Genomic DNA, 27,377 nt, shown 5'->3' on the forward strand with positions numbered 1-27,377 from the left:
TTCCTCTCATGTTTGAGAGGATCGCCGAGGGGTCGGGAGGTTGCCTAGTGTCAAAGTTTTCAACAAAACCATGTCTTCATCATTAGGCGAAAGTAACATGTGCATGATGGTACGAAGCTCTTCAAAGTTGTTCTGGAACGGAGTCCCAGATAGGATAATTCGCTTTTTGGTACAAAGTTCAGAAAGAGCCTTCCGAATATCGCTATTTGGAAGGCCTTTGCTGAATTCGTACCAAAAGGCGGATTATTCTATCCGGGACTCCATTCCAGAACAACTTTGCAGAACTTCGTACCAACATGCCCTGGTTACTTCCGGCTAATGATGAAGGCATGGATTTCTTCAATACTTTGACACTAGGAAACCTCTCTCGACCCCTCGGCGATCCTCGACCCCTCGAACCCTCGACGACCCTGGAACCCTCGACCCCTAGACGACCCTCTTCTTCCTCTCATGTTCTAGAGGATCGCCGAGGGGTCGGGAGGTTGCCTAGTGTTAAAGGATTCAACAAAACCATGTCTTCATCATTAGGCGAAAGTAACATGTGCATGATGGTACGAAGCTCTTCAAAGTTGTTCTGGAACGGAGTCCCAGATAGGATAATTCGCTTTTTGGTACAAAGTTCAGCAAGAGCCTTCCAAATATCGCTATTTGGAAGGCCTTTGCTAAATTCGTACCAAAAGGCGGATTATTCTATCCGGGACTCCATTCCAGAACAACTTTGCAGAACTTCGTACCAACATGCCCTGGTTACTTCCGGCTAATGATGAAGGCATGGATTTGTTCAATACTTTGACACTAGGAAACCTCTCTCGACCCCTCGGTGATCCTCGACCCCTCGAACCCTCGACGACCCTGGAACCCTCGACCCTAGACGACCTTGCTGGAACCCTCGACCCTCAAACCTATAGAACCCTCGAACCCTCGACCCTGAAACCCTCGACCCTTGACCCCTTAACGACCCTCGACCCTCTACCCTAGTTCCCGACCCTCGACCCCTCAAAGAGGAGAAATAAATAAGAAGAAGAAAAAAGAAGAAAAAGAAGAGGAGAAGGAAGAAAGGAATAGTGGAGAAGAAGAGAAAATAGAATTTATTTCTCCTCTTCTTTTCCTCTCCTCTTCTTCTTTCTTTCCTCTTCTTATTTTCTTCTTTCCTATCCTTCTTTTTCTAAAATTGTAATTTTTGCATATATAAAACTTTTCTAAAATTGTAACTTTCTATATAAAACTTTCCTATTGGGAGGGGGAGAAGATCGAAGAAAAAAAGAAGAAAAAAAGAGGAGACGAAGAAAGGAATAGAGGAGAAGAAGAAAAAATAGAAATTTTTTCTATTTTTTCTTCTTCTCCTCTGTTCCTTTCTTCTTCTCCTCTTCCTTTTCTTCCTCTCCTCGTCTTCTCCTTCTTCTTCTCCTTCTTTCTCTACTTATTTTCCTTTTCCTTATTTTACTTTTTCCTCTCCACTAACATAAAATGCTCTAACCTAAAATGCAACAAACATAAAATGCACTAAAGAGGCTCAACTAACCTAAAATCAGTGATAAATGCACTAACCTAAAATCGATATCTACTAACAACTTAAAAAAATTAATACATATATGAAAAAATGCATATATGAAAAAACATCATCATATCATCAACAGAAAAAATAGTATTTTTTCTAAAAATCTATCTTTTGCATATATACATCAACATATATATACACTAACCTAAAATGCACAAAAATGCTATCGAAGAGGGGGTATATCGACCCCCCTCATGTATCCACATACATACATCTATACATACATACATTTCTCATATATAAATACATACATTTCTCATATATAAGTTTTTCTTCTTCTTCCTTTCTTCCTTCTTCCTAGCTAGATATATAAATTTTTGCATATATAAAATACATATATACTTGCATATATGTATAAATTTTTGCATATATAAACAGAGCCTCGACAGCGGCGGCTCACAACAGGGGCGGCCGGCGAGGGCGACAGCGGCGGCGGCGGTGATGGCGTCGGCGACGACCACGGCGTTGGCGGGGGCGGGCGGCGGGCGGCGTCGGGGCAGCGCCTGGCGGCGACGGGGCAGGGGCGACGAGGACGGCGGGCTCGGGGCAGCGCGGGGCTCGGGCAACGGCGGGGGCGGCGACGACGTCGGGGCGGCGCGGGCGACGACGGGGCGGCGCGGGGCGCGGGCGACGATGGGGGCTGCGACGACGTGCGTGGGCGACGAGGACGAGGAGCAGGGCGTCGGGGCAGAGGGCGGCGTCGGCGGCGGGGAGAATGAGGAACTGAATGAAATTTTTGACAAGTACTGTATATATAGCAAGAGCATTGGTCCCGGTTCGTGGCACAAACCGGGACTAATGCCCCCCTTTAGTCCCGGTTGGTGTGACGAACCAAGACCAAAGGCCAATTTTCGGCAGCCGAAAGGGCGGGAAGCGAAGGCTATTGGTTCCGGTTGGTGGCACCAACCGGGACTAAATGGGGGCAATGGTCACGGTTGGTGCCACCAACCGTGACCATTGCCCCCATTTAGTCCCGGTTGGTGCCACCAACCGGGACCAATGGCCTTGTGCTGCATCGCTAGCTGAAGTTTAGTCCCACATCGCTAGCTGAAGGGCGCCGGCACTTGTTTATAAGCGCTGCTGTGCCTCCCCATTCGAGCTCCTCTCCAATGCAGGCTTTCGGGCCTAAACTTGTTACTGCCTGTGGTCCTATTGGGCCTCTACGCGCCTGAATCCTGGCCCATGTAGGGTTTCTAATCGTCTTCAGGCCGTGGAGGCCCAGTAGGTGGCATTTTTTTGGTTTTTTTTATTTCTACATTTTTTTGGTTTTTTATTTTTTTATTTCTACTTAAAACTAAATACTTACATTTTTTGAGTGATTTCTTTTTGCTTTTAGGTCACAAAAATTATAAACTTTCTGTTAGTGCCATTAGTTTTAAATTTTGAATAGTTTAAATTTGTATTTTTAAAAATTTGTGTGAATCACTAGTTTATGAATAACTTTACTATAAAAATAGAAATTTTTTTCTATTTATTTTTTATTTATACTTACAACTAAATACTTATAGTTTTTTAGTGATTTCTTTTTTATTTTAGGTCACAAAAATTATAAACTTTCTGTTAGTGCCATTAGTTTTAAAATTTTGAATAGTTTAAATTTGAATTTTATAAAATTTGTGTGAATCACTAGTTTATGAATAACTTTACTATAAAAATAGAATTTTTTTCTTCTTTGCTATTTATTTTTTATTTATACTTACAATTAATACTTATAGTTTGATTTTAGGTCACAAAAATTATATTCTTTTTGCTATTGAAGAATATTATAGTTTTATTTTAGTTGATCATAACATAATATTTTAATTAATTGTTTTTATTTTCATAAAAGTTTTGTAGTTCATTCTGTTTGCTATTAATTCATTATTTGAGCTAAATGACTCTGAAATTGGAAAGCATTTCAAAATGAACTCTGAAGAGGTTGAAAGTTCGCATGGTATCATAATTTCACCCACATAGCATGTGCATGTATAAAACGGACAATGGTAGCATGTTCGTCTGTTACAAATTTGGCATGGTATCATCATAATAGTCGCGGGAGAAAGTCTTCACTTTTTCTTCGCTTGTGTCATTTGCTTATTGCGCCGTAACCATGAATAATCTTCATTGTTTATCAGGATGCTTGGGTCAGCCTTGACATTGAAGGGAGGAATTTCATGAAACTTTTCATAATCTTCAGACATGTCTGTCTTGCCGTCCACTCCCAGGATGTCCCTTTTTCCTGAAAGAACTATGTGGCGCTTTGGCTCATCGTATGATGTATTCGCTTCCTTATCTTTTCTTTTTCTCGGTTTGGTAGACATGTCCTTCACATAGATAACCTGTGCCACATCATTGGCTAGGATGAACGGTTCGTCAGTGTACCCAAGATTTTTCAGATCCACTGTTGTCATTCCGTACTGTGGGTCTACCTATACCACGCCGCCTAACAGATTGACCCATTTACACTTAAACAAACGGACCTTAAAATCAGGTCCGTAGTCAAGTTCCCATATGTCCACTATGTAACCATAATATGTGTCCTTTCCGCTCTCGGTTGCTGCATCAAAGCGGACACCGCTGTTTTGGTTGGTGCTCTTTTGATCTTGGGCGATCGTGTAAAATGTATTCTCATTTATCTCGTATCCTTTGTAAGTCAATACAGTCAAAGATGGTCCCCTGGACAACAAGTACAACTCATCACAAACAGTGTTGTCACCTCTAAGACGTGTTTCCAACCAACTGCTGAAAGTCCTGATGTGTTCACATGTAATCCAATCGTCGCACTGCTCCGGGTGTTTGGAGCGCAGACTATTCTTGTGTTCATCGACATACGGGGTCACCAAGGTAGAGTTCTGTAGAACTGTGTAGTGTGCTTGAGACCAAGAATATCTGTCCCTGCATATTATTGAGCCTCTTCCAAGAGTGCCTTTTCCAGTCAGTCTCCCCTCATACCGCGATTTAGGGAGACCTATCTTGTTAAGGCCAGGAATGAAGTCAACACAAAACCCGATAACATCCTCTGTTTGATGGCCCATGGAGATGCTTCCTTCTGGCCTAGCGCGGTTACAGACATATTTCTTTAGGACTCCCATGAACCTCTCAAAGGGGAACATATTGTGTAGAAATACGGGCCCTAGGATGACAATCTCGTCGACTAGATGAACTAGGACGTGCGTCATGATATTGAAGAAGGATGGTGGGAACACCAGCTCGAAACTGACAAGACATTGCGCCACATCACTCCTTAGCCTTGGTACGATTTCTGGATTGATCACCTTCTGAGAGATTGCATTGAGGAATGCACATAGCTTCACAATGGCTAATCGGACGTTTTCCGGTAGAAGCCCCCTCAATGCAACCGGAAGCAGTTGCATCATAATCACGTGGCAGTCATGAGACTTTAAGTTCTGAAACTTTTTCTCTGGCATATTTATTATTCCCTTTATATTCGACGAGAAGCCAGTCGTGACATTCATACTGAGCAGGCATTCAAAGAAGATTTCTTTCTCTTCTTTCGTAAGAGCGTAGCTGGCAGGACATTTATACTGCTTCGGAGGCATGCTGTCTTTTTCGTGCAAACATTGCAGGTCCTCTCGTGCCTCAGGTGTATCTTTTGTCTTCCCATACACGCCCAAGAAGCCTAGCAGGTTCACGCAAAGGTTCTTCGTCACATGCATCACGTCGATTGAGGAGCGGACCTCTAGGTCTTTTCAGTAGGGTAGGTCCCAAAATATAGATTTCTTCTTCCACATGGGTGCGTGTCCCTCGGCGTCATTCAGAACAGCTAGTGCACCGGGACTCTTTTGAAAGATTATGTAGTGTAAATCATTGACCATAGCAAGCACGTGATCACCGATGCGCATGGCGGGCTTCTTCTGGGGATCTGCCTCGCCTTTGAAATGCTTGCCTTTCTTTCGACATTGATGGTTGGTCAGAAGAAATCGACGATGGCCCAGGTACACATTCTTCCTGCATTTGTCCAGGTATATACTTTCAGTGTCATCTAAACAGTGCATGCATGCGTGGTATCCTTTGTTTGTCTGTCCTGAAAGGTTACTGAGAGCGGGCCAATCGTTGATGGTCACGAACAGCAACGCCTTAAGGTTAAATTCCTCCTATCTGTGCTCATCCCACGTACGTACACCGTTTCCATTCCACAGCTGTAAAAGTTCTTCAACTAATGGCCTTAGGTACACATCAATTTCGTTGCCGGGTTGCTTAGGGCCTTGGATGAGAACTGGCATCATAATGAACTTCCGCTTCATGCACATCCAAGGAGGAAGGTTATACATACATAGAGTCATGGGCCAGGTGCTATGATTGCTGCTCTGCTCCCCGAAAGGATTAATGCCATCCGCGCTTAAAGCAAACCACACATTCCTTGGGTCCTTTGCAAACTCATCCCAGTACTTTCTCTCGATTTTTCTCCACTGCGACCCATCAGCGGGTGCTCTCAACTTCCCATCTTTCTTTCGGTTCTCACTGTGCCATCGCATCAACTTGGCATGCTCTTCGTTTCTGAACAGACGTTTCAACCGTGGTATTATAGGAGCATACCACATCACCTTCGCAGGAACCCTCTTCCCGAGGGGCTCGCCGTCAACATCACCAGGGTCATCTCGTCTGATCTTATACCGCAACGCACCGCATACCGGGCATGCGTTCAGATCCTTGTATGCACCGCGGTAGAGGATGCACTCATTTGGGCATGCATGTATCTTCTCCACCTCCAATCCTAGAGGGCATACGACCTTCTTTGCTGCGTATGTACTGTCGGGCAATTCGTTATCCTTTGGAAGCTTCTTCTTCAATATTTTCAGTAGCTTCTCAAATCCTTTGTCAGCCACAGCATTTTCTGCCTTCCACTGCAGAAATTCCAGTACGGTATCGAGCTTTGTGTTGCCATCTTCGCAATTGGGGTATAACCCTTTTTTGTGATCCTCTAACATGCGATCGAACTTCAGCTTCTCCTTTTGACTAATGCATTGCGTCCTTGCATCGACAATGACCCGGCGGAGATCATCATCATCGGGCACATCGTCTGGTTCCTCTTGATCTTCAACAGCTTCACCCGTGGCAGCATCATTGGGCACATCGTCTGGTTCCTCTTGATCTTCACCAGCTCCCCCCGTTGCAGCATCACCGTATTCAGGGGGCACATAGTTGTCATCGTACTCTTCTTCTTCGCCGTCTTCCATCATAACCCCTATTTCTCCGTGCCTCGTCCAAACATTATAGTGTGGCATGAAACCCTTGTAAAGCAGGTGGGAGTGAAGGATTTTCCGGTTAGAGTAAGACCTCGTATTCCCACATTCAGTGCATGAACAACACATAAAACCATTCTGCTTATTTGCCTCAGCCGCATCGAGAAACTCATGCACGCCCTTAATGTACTCGCGGGTGTCTGTCACCGTACATCCATTGCCGGTTCATCTGCGTGCATTATATATAATTAAGTGTCCAAATTAATAGAAGTTCATCATCACATTAAAACCAAAGTGCATACATAGTTCTCATCTAACAACATATAGCTCTCCAGAGCATCTAATTAATTAAACCATACATTGAAACTATGTAAAACATTTCAATGCGAAAACAAATGCGATCATAATCGCAACCAAGGTAACAATTGATCCAACGGCATAATGATACCAAGCCTCGGTATGAATGGCATATTTTCTAATCTTTCTAATCTTCAAGCGCATTGCATCCATCTTGATCTTGTGATCATCGACGACATCCGCAACATGCAACTCCAATATCATCTTCTCCTCCTCAATTTTTTTTATTTTTTCCTTCAACAAATTGTTTTCTTCTTCAACTAAATTTAACCTCTCGACAATAGGGTCGGTTGGCATTTCCGATTCACATACATCCTAGATAAATAAAATCTATGTCACGTTGGTCGGCATAATTTTCATAAATAATAAATGAACCAATAGTTATAAAGATAATATACATACCAAATCCGAATCATAGACAGGACGAGGGCCGACGGGGGCGGATACCAAAACCATCGCACTATATAAGATGCAATAATAAATGTAAGAAAATGATACAAGTATCTATCTAAACATACAAGTAAGAATATTTTTCCTTCCAGAAAGAAGATATCCACGGGAACAAGCTTATAAATTGTTTTTCGTGTTAGTCGATGCTTATAAATTGTTTATTAATCTTCAACCTTTCAATCAATGCAAGTTGTAATCAAACCTTTTAATCATGTATTGTGATTGCTTGTTATATCCACGGGAACAAGCTTATGTCTATTGGTTGGTAAGTTTTTGGCCAGAAGATTACTTCGTTATACTGAACTGTAGTTTCATCTTTTCTGTTCAGAATGAAAAACATTTGTCATAGCAACAAGCAATAGTTGGTCGATTGGATTAAAACCAGAGATGGTTTCTACATGTCTGCTTTCTCCTTCTTATCCTGTTTTTATTTATTTGATCTGTTGATTTCTTAGAGAAAGACCAACCCCTTCCATCAAATAATGCATATTATTAACTTGTTAATATTGAAAAGCTTCCAAATCTGCACACAGAGCTAGCCGGTGTCTTCGCCATGAATGTTCTTCTCCAGCTATATTGGCCATGCATATCCTTTAAAGTGTGGGATTAGTGAGTTGTCTTTGTTGGTAGTTGTACCTTTTGTTTTTATATGTGGAGGATAATCAACAAAATAGGTTTTCTCCTTTGATTTGGTTAGTCACATGTAAATTCGCTTCATGCACATCTGACAACATGCATCATCATATTTTGAATACAATTGTGATGAAAGGGGATAGAGGTGTAGGGGTGTGCGATGATTGACAAGGAGGAAACGGGAGAAACTTGATGTTTGTCCCGGCACGTTAGGTAGCAAAGCTTGCTGAACGCGAGGCATCATACTTGGAGAAGAATATTGTTTGCCACTGCCGCAAGAATCTAATGGTACACCTTTGTTACCATACAGTAGGACATGTGTTGAATTGCCACATGTCCTATATGATTGTCCATAGTAAGATGCCACCATCCACCGCTGGTGGTGATTGGCAACATGGTAGAGATCTGCTGGACACGCACATGACATTGGTGTCAGACAAAATGGTGGAGTGCATAACGGAGTTGCGAGACTGATGGGGAGTGATGGGGGGCCGGAAGGTGATGAACTGATGATGCAGCTGTAGTGGAGTGAGTTTTGGGCAGAGAGGTGAGGAGTGAGATTGTGTTCGCCCTTGAGGAAGGTGAAGATGGAGATGCCTATGGGGAGAAGACAACACCATAGTGGCTGTATAGGGGGGGAGTAGAGAAAGATGCCGATGTTTGCTGCTACACGGTTAAGAACACGTGTCTCACTTGACAAGTGTGTTAAACGAATAGAAGTATCACTTGATGAATACTTATAACTGGTCTCTTCAATATACAGAACTGAGTGATACCATGTATACTTTTATGGTTGCTCAAGTCTTGAACTTTGCATGCTAGGCTTAGTGCGATACCATGTTTTGTATAAACAAGGTATTTAAAGAGTAGATTTCTCTTCTTGCTTGGAGTTTGTTTTTTAAAATTTAGGCACTTGCTTGTACTACCTGATGGAATTGTTGACGTTTTTGTTTATTGTTCTACAGCCCAAATATTGTCGAACAATTGTTACCTGATGGAATTGTTTATTGTTCTACAGCCGAAATATTGTCGACCAATTGTTACCTGATGGAATTGTTGACGTTTTTGTGTTTTGTTCTACAGCCTAAATATTGTCTAACAATTGTTGATTTGGTTTGCTAGCCCATCCAAAGTGCACATCTTTGTCAAGAATCCCGCTGGCAGGAAAATCTGTCTCAGGGGGGGTCCACTTGACAGACACCCTTTACACCATCAAGGCAAAGATCCAGGAGCAGTACCGCCTCGTCTTCGATGGGGTGCAGCTGGAAGACAACCATACATTGGCAGATTATGGCATCAAGCATGATTTCACGCTTGACCTCCAAGAAAAGATGCAAATCTTCGTGACAGAGACGCTAGAAGGCAGGACCATCACTCTTGAGGTGGACAGCCTAGACACCATTGACAAGGTGAAGGCCAAGATCGAAAACACTGAGGGCTTCCCCAAGGTTCAGCAGTGCCTCATCTTTGCCAACAAACAGCTGGAGGACGGCAAGTGCACCTTGGCTGACCACAACATCTGTAAAGGGTCCACTCTTTTCCTCATCCTCCTCCCGTGTAGCCCGGATGTTGTGATGCCAATCTTCGTGAAGACGCCGCAAGGGAAGATCCTCACCTTTAAGGCTGGGAGCTCGGACACCGTCAACAGTATCATGGTGAAGATCTACGAGAAGAACGGCGTTCCCCCTATACAGCAGCGCCTCGTCTTTGCTGGCAAGCAGCTGCATGACGACCGCACCCTGGCAGACTACAATATTCAGAGCGAGGATACCCTTCATTTGGTGTTCCGCCAATGTGGTTGCTGAGCTGCATGGCCTGCCATTCAACAACCTGTTTTATTTTGCCGGTAGTGGTGTATTATCATCATTCTAGTACCTTGGTATTGCTCAATTCTAGTACGTTGATGTGCTGAGTAGTTCTTATATCTATTACTAATTAACTTGATTTAAGAATACAGTCTGCATGTAGTTTTGCCGACAATACTCATTTCCACATACTCAGTGCGGTTAATTCCTATGTTTATCCTTGTTTTTGCCATTACAGCCAAAAGTTGAAGCAGCCGGAATCCTAACGAGTAAAGTCAGTGCATGTCTTTTAGATACAAGATTTACTATTGTAAAGTCATTGCATGTCTTTTAGATACAAAACTTACTATGGTAAACGATCCGTTCCGGTTAACCAATGAAGTTCCTGTTGGTCCCCCGCGTGCGGTTGGATAGAGACACTCTTGGCCACACGTTTGGTGTGGGGTCCACACCCCGCCCTCCCATTCTTTATCTCTTCCAATGTGTGGGGTCCACACCCCGACCCTCCCATTCTTTGTCTCTTTCCACCCGCATCTCTCTTTCTCCTCGTTTCTCTCATCATCAGTCATGGGGAGCTCTTGCCCCGAGCTCGCTCTTTCCCCTCCTCTCTTTAGGGCATGGCCAATGCATAGCCTTAGAGCATCTCCAACAGCCGCACTGAATAAGCGCCGCGTCGCAAATTTGTGCATTTTAGTGCTTCAGCGGACGCGCAATAAGCGCGCGCGGCATATAGAGTTCAGCGCGCAGTCCGAATCACCAGCGTGCGTCCGATTCCGGGTGCCGCACACTTGAGCGCTCGCACCACACATTCTCCACCGCGCCACCTTCGCCCCCCCCCCCCCCCCCCCGCTGGTGAATTGACCCGATGGACGCCTGCGCCGGCACCCCCTCACCCCTTCCTACACCCACGACCCCTCCGCTGCCGCCGCCGCAAACCCTAGTGCGGGGAGCTTTGGCTTCGCCTCCGCTACTGCTCCAAGCACCGGTATCGCGCGCGGCCTGTTCATGCCGCCATGGATGACCTCGGCGGCGGGTGGCGTCGCGCCGGCGCCCGCCGTAAATTATGCCATGTCTTTGTTTGATGTTTGAAATATCATCTCGTGTCCAAAATGCAACATATGGCAAGCGACGGCTGCTCGCGCACGCTGCTTTTTAGCGCACTTGCTGGAATTGTTGACGTTTTTGTGTGTTCTACAGCCTAAATATTGTCTAACAATTGGTGATTTTTGGTTTTCTAGCCCATCCAAGGTGCACATCTTTGTCAAGAATCCCGCGGGCAGGAAATATGTCTAGGGGGGCGGGGGGGGGGGGGTCCACTTGTCAGACACCCTTTACACTATCAAGGCAAAGATCCAGGAGCGGTATGGCCCTGTCTTCGACGGGGTGCAGCTGGAAGACAACCGTACATTGGTGGATTATGGCATCAAGCATGATTTCCCACTTGACGTCCAAGAAAAGATGCAAATCTTTGTGACGGAAACGCTAGAAGGCAGGACCATCACTCTCGAAGTCGACAGCCTAGACACCATTGACAACGTGAAGGCCAAGATCGAAGACATTGGGGGCTTTCCCAAGGTCCAGCAGTGCCTCATCTTTGCCAACAAGCAGCTGGAGGACGAAAAGCTCACCTTGGCCGACCACAACATTTGTAAAGGGTCCACTCTTCTCCTTATCCTCCTCCCATGTAGTCCAACTTTTGTGATGCAAGTATTCGTGAAGATGCCGCAAGGGAAGGTCCTCACCCTTCAAGTCGGGCAATCGGATACCATCAACAGTGTCAACGTGAAGATCTATGAGAAGAACGGCGTTCCCCCTAGACAGCAGCGCATCATCTTTGCTGGCAATCAGCTGGAGGACCACCGCACCCTGGCGGACTACAAGATTTACAGCGACTCTACCCTTCATTTGGTGTTCCACCTTTGTGGTTGCTGAACTGCATGGCCTGGCATTCAACAACCAGTTTTATTTTTCCTTCCTGTAGTGGTGCGTTATCAGTACTACTCCCTCTGTAAACTAATATAAGAGTGTTTAGATAACTAAAGTAGTGATCTAAACGCTCTTATATTAGTTTACAGAGGGAGTATCATTCTAGTACTGAACGTTAGTATATATATGCTCCAGTATTGTTCATTCACAGTAGAAGAGAACTACGAACTATATCATTTAGTATGTTGATGTGTTGAGAAGTTCTTATCATCCATCTGTTAAGGGAACTACTAGTAATAGTCCCTGGGTCTGTACTGACGTCAATTGATTGAGAATACAGTCTATATGCAGTTGAGCGACAAATAGCCTCCTTTCTTTACTCATTTCTGTCATTTCTTCATACCAAGTGCGGTGAATTTCTGTTACCATGTTTTCATATATTTCTGGTTACATGTTTTTAACAAGATTTATTATCTCATACTGTGAACCACATGAATGTCAGATCGAGTAGGATTTGGGACTGCAAATAAGAGTTGGACATCAAGTCGTCCTCACCGTTGGAGGAGGAGGAATGAGGAGGACGACGGAGGAGGACTGTGACGGGGCGTGGCGCAGGAGCGGCGGAGGAGGACAAGGAGGCATTGGCTGAATCGATCCCCCTTAGCTACCATGGAGCATTGGCCTTGTTGCGGATCATGGTGCGCGGCGTAGCATTGAGGATTTGGGGGGCAACGTTTAGGGTTTTGGGGCCAGTGATGGGGAATTTATAGGAGGAGGCGAGGCTAAGGGCCATGGAGTTGCCGAGGCAAGTGGGCCGCCGCCGATGGTTGGGCCATGAATGCTCACTCGTTAGTTTTTAGAGGGATATGCAGGGTTTAGGGATCGGGCTGGCAGGTGAACGCAGGCTAAAGAAGAAGATATTGAGAGTACTGCTTAGACATTTTGCGCGGTTTCTGTACTATGTACGGTTGATTATTTAGATTTTTTTTCAAAACTATGATATATTTTATAGCATTTTCAGAAACTATACCATAATTTGCTTAAAAATCAAAAGTAGTAGCCCGTCGGCCATCTGTGGGCCGAAGTAGGACTTTTCGGCCACAGCTAGGCCGAAGTAGGGTTTTCGGCCATCTCCTGGCCGAAGTATGACTTTTCGGCCACACATAGGCTGAAGTAGGACTTTTTGGTCAAGTCTTGGCCGAAATAGACTTTTTGGTCAAGTTTAGGCCGAAAAGTACTTTTTTCTCTCATGTAGGCTGAAGTTGCATGGCTCATACAATCCACTAAAATGTATTTTCTCGCCACCCGTTTCCTGCCAACCCCTTCCCGCCATATGTTTCCGCCACCCGTTTCCCGCCAATCCCTTCCCGCCTTTTTTTCCCGCCAACCCTTTCCCGCCATACCGCAGTTATTCTTTCCCGCCATTTTCTCCTCTGTATCTATAAAACCCCCTTCAGGCGGAGGTGGATAAGCATTCTAGTGTAGTGTAGTCGAGATGTCCCATTATCCATTCGATCGTAGTTTTCACTCTGAGATGAGCAGCACTCTGCTGAGTCTAGCTACCGATTTCAGGATGGACAATAGGATAGTTCCATGGGACGAACTCACCGGTAGTGACACCATAATGAATGAGTTGGCTCACGAATTACGTAGGTCTGGGTGGCCTGAAAGGACCTATGAGGAGGTACGTAAAGAACTTCTTAGGTTGCATGAAAGGTGGAAGAAGGTGGTGGAGCCGAAGAGTGAAACTTTCAGAAGGACCGCATAAAAGCATCCATTTTTATGGACTGAGGAGAGCGAGGACGACGATGATATCTTCATGTCGCCGCTTCCGGGTTCTACATCATCGAAGGGCAAGAGTTCTGCATCGTCCAAAGGCAAGAGTTCTGCATCCTCGAAGGGCAAGAGTTCTGTATCGACCAAGGGCAAGAGTTCTGCATCGACAAAGGGCAAGAGGAGCGCATCGTCGAAGGGCAAGAGGGCTGCATCAACGGAGGATAACGATGATGACTTCATGTAGTATGTAAGATGTATTCCAGTTGTACCGTTTCATTCAGATATATTTGCATTATTAGTTTGTATTGTATTATTGTAGGACATTATGTTCTATCTGAATTTCATTTTGTAGTATGTAAGATGTATTGCACAAGTTCAGCCGCACCGTTTAATTCAGATGTACTTGTATCTTAATTATCGGTTGTAGTCTATTTGGAAATGTAACTGGAATAAGAATGCGAATTAATAGTAATATGTCTCTCGCATACATAAAACAATATATGTCTCCTGATCACATAGAAGCAAGTGCGATAGTAACACATACATGAAGTATGTCTCATACATAAATACTGACACACAGCTGCGAATAGTCTGAAACTAACATAGATAATGAGTCATACATAGATAGATAAGCATATCACTGCGGGGGACGACGACGAGTCTGGGTCTTCCTCGGGCGAGGACCGGAAGGCGATAAGCGCTGAGGCGGTGGACGAGGCTCGCGATAACCACGACCATAGTTAACCTCATCTGTCACGGTCTGTGTCTCCTGCATCGGTGGTGGTGGTGGAGTGTGAAACACTGTCTGCGAGAAGCCATAAATGTTTGTAGCTTGGTCATCATCCTCGCGGTCGCCCTCAAAGTACGAAGCACCACCACTAAGGATCGGTGACTGCTCTGAATGCATGAACGGTTGCGACTGGTTGCCGCCTGCGGTAAAGTAAAAATTGATACAAATGCATGAACGAAGCACCACCAGTAAGCATCAGTGACTGCTGAGAATGCAAGAACGATTACTACACTGTTCAAAAGAATGTAGTGAGTAGTGTTACCTAGATTCATCTGCTGATGCCAGTAAACGCTCCCTAGCTGTGAAGGAGGTGGCTCATGCCAGTAAGAGCTCCCTGGCTGTGAAGGAGGTGGCTCATGCCAGGAAGAGCTCCCTGGCTATGAAGGAGGTGGCTCATGCCAGGAAGAGCTCCCTGGCTGTGAAGGAGGTGGCTCATGCCAGGAAGAGCTCCCTGGCTGTGAAGAAGGTGGCTCATGCCAGGAAGATCTCCCTGGCTATGAAGGATGAGGTTCTGCATGGTGCACAGAGGGTCGTGGTTCTGAACGGTGCACAGAGGGTCGTGGTTCTGAATGTTGTACAGAGGGACGTGGCGGACGATGTGCTGGAGGAGGAAGTGCAACATCCGAAGTCCGTCTACACGTAACAGCTGCGTAAATCCCGCGTAGCTTGTCATCAAGACGCCTCAACCATGAGACGCCCTCTCGCGGTGGGATAGTTTCTCCCCTCTGAAAGCGCCGCATTAAAGAGGAAACCTCCTCTCGCGCCTGTAGTGTCAAGTCACCCTGTACACAAAGAGTTAACCAATTATATCCTCGTTGTATGATAGACACCACGAATAGACAACCAAGCGAATATGTCTAGATTAACAAAAGACTTAACAAATGAGAACCAAGGCATTTACCGCGTGGTGTCTGGTTCCCACAACAGAGGCAATTGGGTACATATCGCTGGTGAGAGGGGCTTCGATCTGATCAGGAGCAGCTGATGGAACCAAGTAGATCCTCGTTGTATGCCGGTAACGCTGCAGATACAACCCGAACATTTCCCAGTTAAAGGGCCGAACCTCACCCCAAATATTTGTCGCAGCGGTAGTCCATTCGTCAACGTAAGGGGTAATGGTCTGAAGCCAATAAGCCATGGACTTGTTTCCTCCTAGGCGACTGTCCCTGAGATTGACATGCGCAATACATGATTAGGTATATTATGAATGCAGAGCTGCCAACTAAAATAGTATTAGTACTTACTTGTGCACGTGGTCTGGCAAGTGTGGAATATCTGGAATCTCAGGCTGTTGATATAGACCGAACTGTCTCATCACCCTATGAAGAGACATCTCCTCAACCGTCACGTCGAACACCAACTTGGCCTTGGTCATCCAAAAGTGTCGATCTCTAGTGCACAATCCAGAAATCCCAACTGGGTACCTCGTTGATATAGCCTGAGGCGAGTATGGCTCCCAAATAACTTGATCCTTGTGCAAACTATCAAACTGCACCATGAAGGACGGGTAGCATCCCCTAACCTGAGTATGCGCAAACTATCTCTGTGCATGACAACAAATAAGCATTAGTAATACTATTGAATGGCAAGAAATAATTGAATTAATTGTTACTTAATATAAAAGTACCTCTCACCGTGTCCAAACAGATCCCATAATAGGTAAGTCGCCGATAGCAGGCACATAAGTCCCAGCTAAGTCCTCCAAACCAAAAGGTTTATCAACGTAGACATAGGGTCGTCCAATAGGGAATCTCTCGTATGACCAGAGCTGCAACAATAATGGACATCCAACAAGATTAGATTTTCTAGACTTCAACAAGCAAGCTTTGCACAGGCCTCTGTACGTAGCCGCTAACACAGCAGAATCAAAACTCCTCTGTAGAATATCCGCAGGGCAACGTGCGTCAGCTATCTCTCGTGCAATACCGATGAGTCGTGCATCGACAGTGGTCACGTGGTTCTCCGTAAACATTGTCTTGCCGAACAGCCGAAGAATATATGCCTCTAGGGACCGGTCAATCTGTGCCACCGACAACTGAACGTCGGGATGTCCTAACGAGACAATCTACATAGAAACATAATAATTGTATGAACATCGGACAACTAAAAAACAACATTTGTTTAAGTGGTCGTGATGGTTACCTAAAACTGGCTCAACCATCTAAAAAGAGGTCCATGAGGATCGTTGTCTATGGCCCTAGCAGTTGGGACCGCAGCCAAAAAATGGGTCTGCATCGCTGCTTGCCACCCAGGTTCTGCCTCTAAGGGACCTATGGCAGCACCGGCCAGAGGTAATCCCAACAAGTAAGACACATCCTGTAAAGTAGGCACCATCTCCCCTAGGGAAAGTGAAATGTATGTGTCTCTGGTCTCCATCTATCTACTAAGCAGGTAAGGAGTGACTTGTCGTAAGAGAAACGTCTCACTTGCCTCTTGTGTAACTGCAATGATTCACCTGCCTCATCTAAGTCCGGACCATCAATCCACTCATCCAATGTACCCTCAACCAGCCGTGCCAAGGGTAGAAGTCCAGCCCAACTTAACCTACAAAATAAAGAGATTGTTAGCGGTTATGAAAAGTATGTCAAACATAGTAAGTCATTATATGGACTCCATTATATGCACACATACCCATCAACCCATGAATCGTGTATCAGCTAGTTAGTCTTTGGGGTATGAGTGACCAACACGTCTAAGTTGTTGCCCGCTTCCGTAAGGGCGCCCCGGTGCTTTCTATCGATGTTACCATTAAGCAACGGATACGAAGACATATCTGCAATTCAAACAACAAATCTCAGGTGCAAATAAAACATAGTACGTCATATTACAAATTATAACATAGTCCTGACATATTACGAATTAAAACATAGTCCTGACATATTACATATTAAAACATAGTCCTGACATATTACAAATTAAAACATAGTCCTGACATATTACAAATTAAAACATAGTCCTGACATATTACATATTAAAACATAGTCCTGACATATTACATATTAAAACTCAGTACGACACATTTATATAGCTTGTGAGTTATTTCTTCCTCGTCCGCCCCTTCGGCCTCGATTGCCACGACCACGTCCGCCTCTTGCTCCTGTTGTCGCAGCCGTCGATGCGGAAGCTCTCGTCGATGCGGAGGCACCATCTTTGTTCAGGTCGGGACAATATTTCATCCTATGCCCATAAGCCGCGCATAACAAACATTGTCTGGTTGCTCCACCAGCTTCAGACTGGTCCATATCGTTCCGGATGCGACAGGCCTTTCATCTGCCCCTACTTGTTCGCCGAAGGTCTGGATGCGGGATGTATACTCTCTCACCGTCGTTTACCTTGTTGAAATTGCCGACGACTCTAAACCCTGTCATCTCGCCTGTCCAGGTGTTGAGCACTGCCTCTTTTAAATAGTATGGGGACACGAAGGATATAGCATCCAACTCAATCTGGCCACAGGCAGCCAACACATGAGAGCAAGGTAGGTGCAACAACTTCGGTTTGTTGCATGTACACTCACACGTTGGATAAAATTCCGTTCCAATTTTTACCTCGTGTGTCTTCACCTCATTTCCAGAACCAAAACCATCGGTAGGAAGCTGAGCCTCATACCTCCTTTCTTGATTCCCTATGAGTCTGACAGTGTGCTTCTTTGCTTTCTCTATCTTCTTTGCCATGTATTCCATGACACGGCTACAATAAGGTGTGTTCTGATTATCTTTAATATGCTTCTTTTCTAACTCGTGCCTTTCTCTGAAATATCTCAAAGTGCCATGGAACACAGCCTCCACAATAGCTGTGAGTGGCAATGCTCTATTCCCTCTCAGCACAAAGTTATACACCTCTGCAAGATTGGTTGTCATGTGGCCATACCTAGCTCCATGTGTGTCATGCAGCAAAGACCAATTCATTGGAGGCTCTTTCTCTATCCACTCAGAAAAATTCTTTATTGCCCTTCCCTTCTTTCTCTTAGTATTAGGAGGGTCAATTGCTGGCAAGTCACAAAGACCTACTGGCTCCTCTAGCTCCGTGATGAGTGCTGCTAATTTAACCTGATCTTCTTCCATTTTCTTCCTCGCACGGACCTGCTTCTTAGTAAACTCATCTAGTTTTGACCAAATAAATTCGTATTTCCGTTGCTGGCTCTGCTTGCATAATTTTTTGAACAAGTTCATCAACCGCTTGTTCTTGAACTGTGAGAAAAAATTAGCCCCAAGATGGCGCATGCACCACCGGCTCTGCAAGTCCCTCCAAGGTGTTGGTTCGTCATCTGCTGGATTACAAAGTGTCTTCACGGCCTTCAATATACCAGCATGTCTGTCATGAATGACACACACATTTGGTCGGTCCTTCACGATGGCAATTTTCACTTGGCGGAAGAACCATATCCAGCTGAGAAAGTTCTCACCCTCCATAAATGCCATGGCAAGTGGGATGATTTGATTGTTCCCGTCCGCACCAATAGCAGTCAGGATTTGCCCTCTATACTGACCGGTCAGGAATGTACCATCCACAAACATAACAGGAGGACAATGCCGGAAAGCTTCTATGCACATAGCAAAAGAGAAGAACACTTGTTTCAACACCTTGAAATCTAGTATACTCAGCAACCTCATGTGTTGTACGTTCACATAAGTGCCGGGATTCCTCTCCTTTAGTATGCCCAGGAGACGGAGAACATTATCATATGAGTCGAAGAACGTCCCAAACCTTTCCTCCATAGCCTTCTGCTTAGCCCTCCAAGCCTTCCCATAAGGAATGACATAATTCCATCTGACCTTCACTGCTGTCTGGATGTGTTTTGCTTCCATATCTTTCTTCTCTACTATCTCAATATACATGAGTTTCGCAATGAGACTTGAAGTCAGGTTCAGATGCTTGACCAGCAGGTTCGTCCTCACACAATTATGTGGGACGACAATGGTGACAACCCAGTGGATGTCATACTTCGGCACGTGCCCGTGCACCTTCCCCGGACAACCTGTTACAACACATTTCACGGTATAGTTTGTTGGACTTGATATGTGTGTCCGGAAAACCCTCTGCGTAGACATAGCCCACTTTATCACCGCATACTTCAATTTTTTCTTTGTATCAAGCATAGCCCCTATCTCTACTTGGTTCAGATTATACTGCCATGGAGTCTCATGGCCATCGTTGACCGTAAGGCCGGTGGATATGTCCTGCTCCCATGCAGAAGGAATCGGTACCTCCACTTCATCCTCAGAATTTTCAGAATCCAGTTCCTCCACCAATCCATCCTCGTCCTCTTCCTCCATCACCCTCTGCATTTCATTCCCTTTCTCATCCCCATCAGCAATACCAGAACCAGCTAATATTATCGATTGGCTACTCTGCCCAGTATCAGGACCACAAACATTGTGTGGCATGTAGTCTGACTCTTTCTCGGGTTGGCTAGCATCCACATCGTGTGGCTGTGACCCGGATAAAACAATCTCGTTAGCCACTTCACTGCCTTGGCCGGGTTCATACCCCCTGTGGAGTTGTACGGTATTCTCCTCCTTCGGCACAGGTTGCACAAGTGCATATGGGTGGATTCTTCGGTCTCGGCACCGTCTTAACAAGGACAACCAATGTTGGCTCCTATCTACCGGCATCAACTCCCACTTGACATTTTTACAAGATTTGGTCCACAATGCATGAATACTGACGGAACATACTTCAGGATCCAGCCCGAAACTAGTTGTCAACCAGTACTTCAATTGTCTAATGTCCAGTCTGTCCGGGTCTGCTAGTGTCATGACGCCATTTTTAAACTCGCTAAGATCAACCCCCAACTCATTATATCAAACATTACTAGCGCCGTAGTAAACATTCAGATTTACTGATTCAGACATTTTCACCTGTCAGACATTGCCATCTTCTCATTAATCACAACAAACACTAATATTTTCCGCTGCACTAACTAAAATCCGCTAAAATGCCACCACATACAAATTAACACTAACACAAATTTTATTATCCGCTAAACTAACACAATCATTATTATTCTGCTACACTAACACAATTATTACTCCGCCACCACATACAAATTAACACTACAATTCACAATATAATTTATCTACGCTAACTAAACTATGCAACTCAAAGAAAATTTGTCAGGATATGATTATACCTTAGCGGAGGTGCTTGCACCACCGAACAACGACGGCACCACCGCCGCCCCCTCGACGACCGGAGGTTCAACTCCAGTCACCCCCAAGCCGCACCTCCTCCTCCACAGCTGTTGCTCCCCCACAACTCCTGCTCCTCCTCATCAACACCTCCTGCCCAACCGCATCTCCTCCTCCCCACCATGGCTCCTCCTCCCCACCATGGCTACTCCTCCCCAAACGCACAGAAAACTATCCCATAGCAAAAAAACACCGTAGGCCGTTTGAAATTGCTACGATCTACCGATTCAATGGCTTAGCTATGAAAATGGGTGGCAAACGGAGGAGATCAGCTAGGGGTGGTGAGGTACAGAGAAGAAACGAGAGAGAGAAGAAGAAACAGAGGCGCACAGGCGAGAGGAAGGAGACGCCGCGCGGTGCCTTATCCGGCACTTTTTGGCCGATGCGTGGCCGAAAAGTACTTCGGCCGTTGCCTGGCCGAAAAGGCCCACTTCGGTCGGCCCCTGGCCGAAGCTACTATTTTCGGCCATACGCGGCCCAGCTAGCGTGTCTTCGGTCAACCGCGGGTCGAACAGCCCATTTCGGCCGAGCTGCAACCGAAAAGTGCTACTTCGGCCAACACCTGGCCGACGGACTACTAGTTTTGGTTTTTTTTCATTACATGCTATAGTTCTCGAAAATGCTATATTATATATCATTGTTTTGAAAAAAAATCGATTATTTAAGAGCTCTTGGCGATGAGGTTATGTCGCGTTGCTGATCAGGGAAGACAAAGTGGCATGTATTATGTGCTTATATCAGCTGACTGCAACAAATGTAAGCTTTCTTCGTTTCTTTTCAGTCTTTTCTTTAACCAAGGCTTGATTTCAGAGTAGACCATGTATATTCTGTTCTTGCAGTTTTCCTAGATAAAGCTTTCTGAATACCACTTCAGCGTTATCTCACTACGATGACATCCTCTGTCATTTCACTTTAGTTTATACTCCCTCCGGTCCTTTTTACTCTGCATATTAGAATTCTCTGAAGTCAAACTTCACAAAGTTTGACCGTATTTATATGAAAAAATATCAACATCTGCCATGCTAAAGTTATACAATATGAAACTTTAAGTCATGACACATCTATTGATATTGATTTCAGATTGTAAATGTTGGTACTTTTTTCTATAAAGTTGGTCAAACTTTACGAGGCTCGACTTCGGTCAAATCTTATATGGGAACTAAAAAGGACCGGAGGGAGTAATTCAAATCCATAGGTGCAGCCAATGTGTCTTCCACCTTTCAGGTTTCCCACCTATTTTCCCATCTTTGGTTACCCAGAACTATTTTGGTCTACACCTATAGGCCTTGATTTTTTAATGAAACCTTTAGGCCATGATTGGATTGTCATTTCGAGCGCTTTTACCACTGTAAAATAGTGGCTGACCTAGCCCACTGGGCTAGGGTGGGCCAACAGTGCTATTGTACATACACATTTTTTTAGCCTTTCTCCTATGGTATAAAAGCTATTTCCAAATCTCAGGGTGAGCCATGGCCATCCTCTATCTCCGCTACTGCTGTAAAATATACAGACCACGATCCGTAGTTTTGATTCTCAGGTGGAATTTGCACACGACCGGTAAGATATACTTGTAAAACAAATACAAGTGTATAAAATACAAGTTTAGTAATGTTTAATTTTCAAAAACTGGTACTCTTATGTATCTATCTTCATTATCAAGGTTATTAAAGGAGAACTTGTGATTGACTTTATTTGGAATGCATTATAGATTCTAACATTTCAATTAATCATGTTTTTATTTTAGTTGTAACAACATACAGAAACACATATCATGCTGATGAAAAGCGTTGTTCAATCCTAGAGCTGAAGTCATGGTCTCTAATTTTCCGAGTTCTTTGTTTCAGTAGTCATGTACATAATATGGTGCAAACCAATTTACATTTTTATGCATTCATCATCTCGATACTACATATTTAATTTCGCTTCACCAATTCTAATTTATACTAAAGTCTTTCCTTTTCATGCAGCTCATTGCTTACTATACTATTCAAACTTTGGGTACAACTGAAAGGGCATTTTCCGTCTCAAGTGTTTTGGCATTGATGACAATCCAATTTGCAGACTAATTAATCATGTGCCTAAACTACTCAGGTATATTAAATATGGCACAAGATGGTTGGGCACCCTCCGGATGGAAAAGAGCGAAGACGGCATTTCCGACGTGTTTATTTCTTTGACCGTAAGAAATCTGTACTATTAAGAGGGGTCCGCATTGAAAGGTGCGAATGAATCAAACACGTACACATCTACATATTGCCTACCATTTTAAGGAGAGCCACTTACTCAACATCTACAGAAAAACCTGCCCAGAGCGGTTGTACCGCTTCCTTTGTGGAGTGGTCACGGTGGCTACTGCCCTGGCCGTTGTACCAGGCGCAAGTGAGGTTGTACCGGCCTTTCTGCATGTGGTTCAACTGGGGCTTGCACCAGTCCAACCACCACTCGAAGGGTGATTTCTTCGGGTGGGCATGCGGTACTCTGGCGGTGGCTGTCCAATTGTCCTGGTAGTTGTTTAATTACCGATACAACTGGGGTCCCAGGCGGTTGTACCAGACGGCATTCCCGGACGGTGTTTTCGGGCGGCTGTACCGGGCCAAGTACCGCTCAAACCACCGAACTAAAGGGTGATTCCTTCGGGTTTTGACTTTTGAGTGGTACGAGGATGGTGGTCCTGCAGCTGTTCCGGTTTTTTTGGGTTGAAAAGTGTAATGAGCAGCTATAGTACAGTACTTTCTAGACCATTTTTTGATTTCAGTTTATGTGATTAGGCTGACTGCTTATCCAGCGTCCCTTGTTTATTTTTTCTAATTATTTTTCCCTCATTATGATATATATCATGTATTTACACATGGAAAAGTGATGTGTTGGCTCAAAATTTCACGTCAACTTTGATTAATTTGGTTATTACCGGAACCAAATCAAAAGTAAATGGTTATTACCAAAATAGAACCGTATCTATGTATATAACTGTATAAACCAAAGTATAAAAACCGTATAAACCGGACCGAATCCACACCCTGAACAATACCTACCTACCTTGAAAGTTCTAAATACTCTTTTCCTTTTTAAACCACCACGCATCTCTTTTCCTTACGAAAGTTTGCATGCACTTTCATGTTCCTTCGTTCGTTCAAAAGTCACGTCTGTCATGTGGGGCCCGCGTCATTTTTTCCTATATATAAAAGAAGAAAGAAAACCATCTCCTCTCTGTCTCGCTTCGACCGCTCTCCTTCCTCCGCCGCCGTGCCGCCCGCCCGCAGTTGCTACCGGACTCGAGTGGAGATCTTCCTCCTCTCCTCTCGGTAAGCTCTAATCCGCTCGCTCTCCCTTCTATCTTCCTCGTGTGCGCCGTGAAATTTTGAATCCTCATCCTTCCCCGAGCAACCCGATGCCAGAACCCTACCCGCGTGACCTAGCCCCGAGTCGGCGTTCTTGAGAGCCCTGCTGCGCTAGTGTATGCTACCGAGATGCACCCGCCGCTCACCTGCTCTTGCAACGGCGACCAGTGGTGTTCCCCCGTACGGTTCCCTGCGATGGCTCGACCGGTGGTGGTGTTTCCGATCTGCTTTGGTTGCTGTGCCTGTGTTCCTGGTAATAATTAGTCAGTCTTTTGTTGATATTGTGGTTGCTGCACAACTGTATGAATATGATTGTGGCAATCTTTTCATGATTTCCCCTCCATCCGTTCAATTGTTCGCAAATGGACTGGGTGAATTCTAGTTTTTTTCCCTTTGTTTGCACACAAAGCTCCATAGACTGTGCAAATCAAACTGATTTCCCGCCCATCGGATCTACCGCCGTGCAATCGTTCGCGTATGGATGGGGTAACTTCTAGCCTTATTAAGCCTACTGTCAGTGTCAGGTAGCTAGGATTACATTGGAGGGTTGCGGGACCTCGCGGAATTTGCTGCTAACCTCATCATCTTCTGCTAGATCTTAGGATTGTTCGTCATTTCCCGTGGAAGAAACTCTTCATCTAGAGATCGATGAAGTATATATCATATTAGATATACAGGAGTTGTATACTTATATGTATGTCTTCCACACGGAATGTAATAAGCTATATACTTTGTGTTTTTTTTTGTTTATAACTTTATATATATAAATAAAAAATAGAAAAATAATTACAAGATAAACAGCAAAGATAGTCCAAAATCATTATATGGGTTGGTCAGCCCTTGTGACTACATCTCTCTTATTGCTTCTATAACCTTACCTGTTGCAAACGTTGAAATCTTTGTGTAAATAAAGGCTGGTCTTAAGCATCTGCATGGTGTAGTTCGTAAGGCTGCATTTTCTGTTTTCCGGTTATGATCGATGCCTTGTCTACCAACTCTGAAGGATGCTCTAGCTAGCTACCTTCTGTAACAGTGGGTCTTGTTGGCCGATTTAGCATTCGCCTGTACGCTGTCGGTACCAATTCGACCCCCTCCCCTCAACCAAGCATGCCACACCCATGCCTCTGATAGCTCTTAAGCTATTTAGGTGCCTTAACTCACTTTCCCACTTTTGTGCATTCATTTCTCCTGTACACATGAAAGCGTATGATTTACTTCTCATCAGCTATCTTTGTGTATCTTTCCCCGGTACTGAAATTCAGTGAATCTTTGCTCGCTACTCAAATTCTTAAGCTCACACATGGATCGTTGTTCTTTTTTAGACAGTTTCTGCCGTGTATGTGTTAGACAAGTTATAGTGCTATTGATATAAAATGAAACTAGAAATTTATATTTAGCAAAAAAACAGCAGCAATAGTGAGTATATATGCTGAGACAAATAGGGAAAGTAGAGAAAAATGGCTACGACTGTTGCTACCCTGTGAAAAACTGCACTTGATAGGTGTGTTCACCAAATAAAGTATCACTTGATTGATAATACCATATGTGCCATTTTATTCCCTAGCAACTAACGGCACCTAACTAGTCTCTACAATGTATAGAACTGAGTATATTATTAATGATATTGCTCAAGACTTAACTTTGCATGCTAGGCTTAGTGTGGCACCTTGTTCTGCATAAACAAAGTATTTATGCAGTACATTTCTCTTCTTGCTTGTACTGTTCTTTTATTCAAATAATGGGCTCTTTCTACTACCTGGAATTGTTGACACTTTTTGTATACTGTTCCACAGTCTAAATATTGTCTAACAATTGGTGATGTTTGGTTTGCAAGCTTATCCGGAATGCATATCTTTGTGAAGACCCCCACCGGCAGGACAATCTGCCTCAACGTCCACTCATCAGACACCCTGTACACCGTCAAGGCAAAGATCCAGCAGCAGTACCGCCTCTCCTTCGATGGGGTGCAGCTAGAAGACAACCATACATTGGCCGATTATGGCATCCAGCATGACTCTACGATTGACCTCCGGGAAAAGATGCAAATCTACGTGACGGAGACGCGTGCTGGCAGGACTATCATCCTTGAGGTCGACAGCCTAGACACCATCGGTAACGTGAAGTCCAAGATCGAGGATATGGAGGGCTTTCCGAAGGGTCAGCAATGCCTCATCTTCGCTAACAAACAGCTGGAGGACGACAACCGCAGCTTGGCTGACCACAACATCTGGAAGGAGTCCACCCTCCTCCTCGTCCTCCGGACGTGTAGGCCTGGAGAAAGTAGGATGATGCACATCTTTGTCAAGACTCTGGAAGGGAAGACCCTCAACCTTGAGGTTGAGAGCTCGTATACCATCGAGAATGTCAAGGTGAAGATCTACGAGCAGGACGGCACTTGCCCTATGCAGCAGCGCATCATCTTTGCTGGCAAGCATCTGCAGGACGACCTCACCCTGGCGGACTACAACATTCAGAGAGAATCTACCCTTCATGTGCTGAAACGCCTTTGTGGTTGCTGAGCTACATGGCTTGGCGTTCAACAACCAGTTTTATTTTGCTGGAGCCTTCTTTCCAGTAGTGGTGCGTTATCATTAAAGTAGTATGGAATATTATTCTAGTACTGTATCTTCACAGTTGAAGTGGTTTGTGTTTTCAGTAAAACTACGTACTATCATTGCTCTGGTATTGTTCCTTCACAGTAGAAGTGTGGTGTGTTTTCACTTTTCTGTAAAACTACATACTCCTATCATTTGGTAGCATGTGAATGTGTTGAGTTGTTCTTTTAGGCCAATACTTTTTGGTGGCTTAAAAACAAATAAGTTGCCCATCCCCAGCTTAAAAACTAAACTGCCCCCAAAATATGTTGACGCTTCTAAATTAGTTGACATTCTGCTCATGCCGTCGCCGGCTCCTCACCACCCGCGCCAAAGAAGGGTCGCATAACTTGTTTAGGAAGCCCCAAAGAATGGGAGAGATGGCTTATGAGAGAAGTTGAGGAGGGGTAGCTTAGTTTTTGAAGCTTCAAAAGGATTGGCCCTATCAATCTATCAAGAGGAGCTACTATTATCTGGTTGAGAAGCTAGAAGCAAACCAAAGGGGCAAAATTGCGCAATAGTTTTTGAGAATCTTTTTTACTAGTGCAAATCTTGTGTCTTTTCCTCCTTGTCGTGAGTGACCAAACAGCCATCCTCCTCACAGAAAAGGAGAACAGCCAACCTCCCCTCATCTGTCTATATATCTACTACCCATATAAAAGCCCGGATGTTGCTCCAAAGTGTTTCTATGGGCTGACCTAACACAACCGGGTGGTGAGGTCCGCTGGTCAAAGCCCGTCCGTGCAAAGTCAAAGGGCTAGATCCCGTGGTCAAACGCT

The 27,377-nt window shown here is 44.6% G+C and overlaps 1 protein-coding gene across 1 annotated transcript in view; it reads left to right on the forward strand.

Annotated features, from left to right (window-relative positions):
* Positions 1–9,479: 9,479 nt before the first annotated feature.
* Positions 9,480–27,377, forward strand: part of LOC123063534 (polyubiquitin-C) — a 74,637-nt gene continuing 56,739 nt past the window's right edge. The window contains exons 1-4 of the mRNA XM_044487343.1: positions 9,480–9,978; positions 11,440–11,896; positions 25,060–25,068; positions 25,839–26,496. Coding sequence (XP_044343278.1) covers positions 9,513–9,978; positions 11,440–11,896; positions 25,060–25,068; positions 25,839–26,496 — 1,590 coding nt within the window. The 5' untranslated portion in view covers positions 9,480–9,512. The remainder of the gene's footprint in view (positions 9,979–11,439; positions 11,897–25,059; positions 25,069–25,838; positions 26,497–27,377) is intronic.

The sequence above is a fragment of the Triticum aestivum genome, chromosome 3A (genome assembly GCF_018294505.1).
Source record: "Triticum aestivum cultivar Chinese Spring chromosome 3A, IWGSC CS RefSeq v2.1, whole genome shotgun sequence".
NCBI lineage: Eukaryota > Viridiplantae > Streptophyta > Magnoliopsida > Poales > Poaceae > Triticum > Triticum aestivum.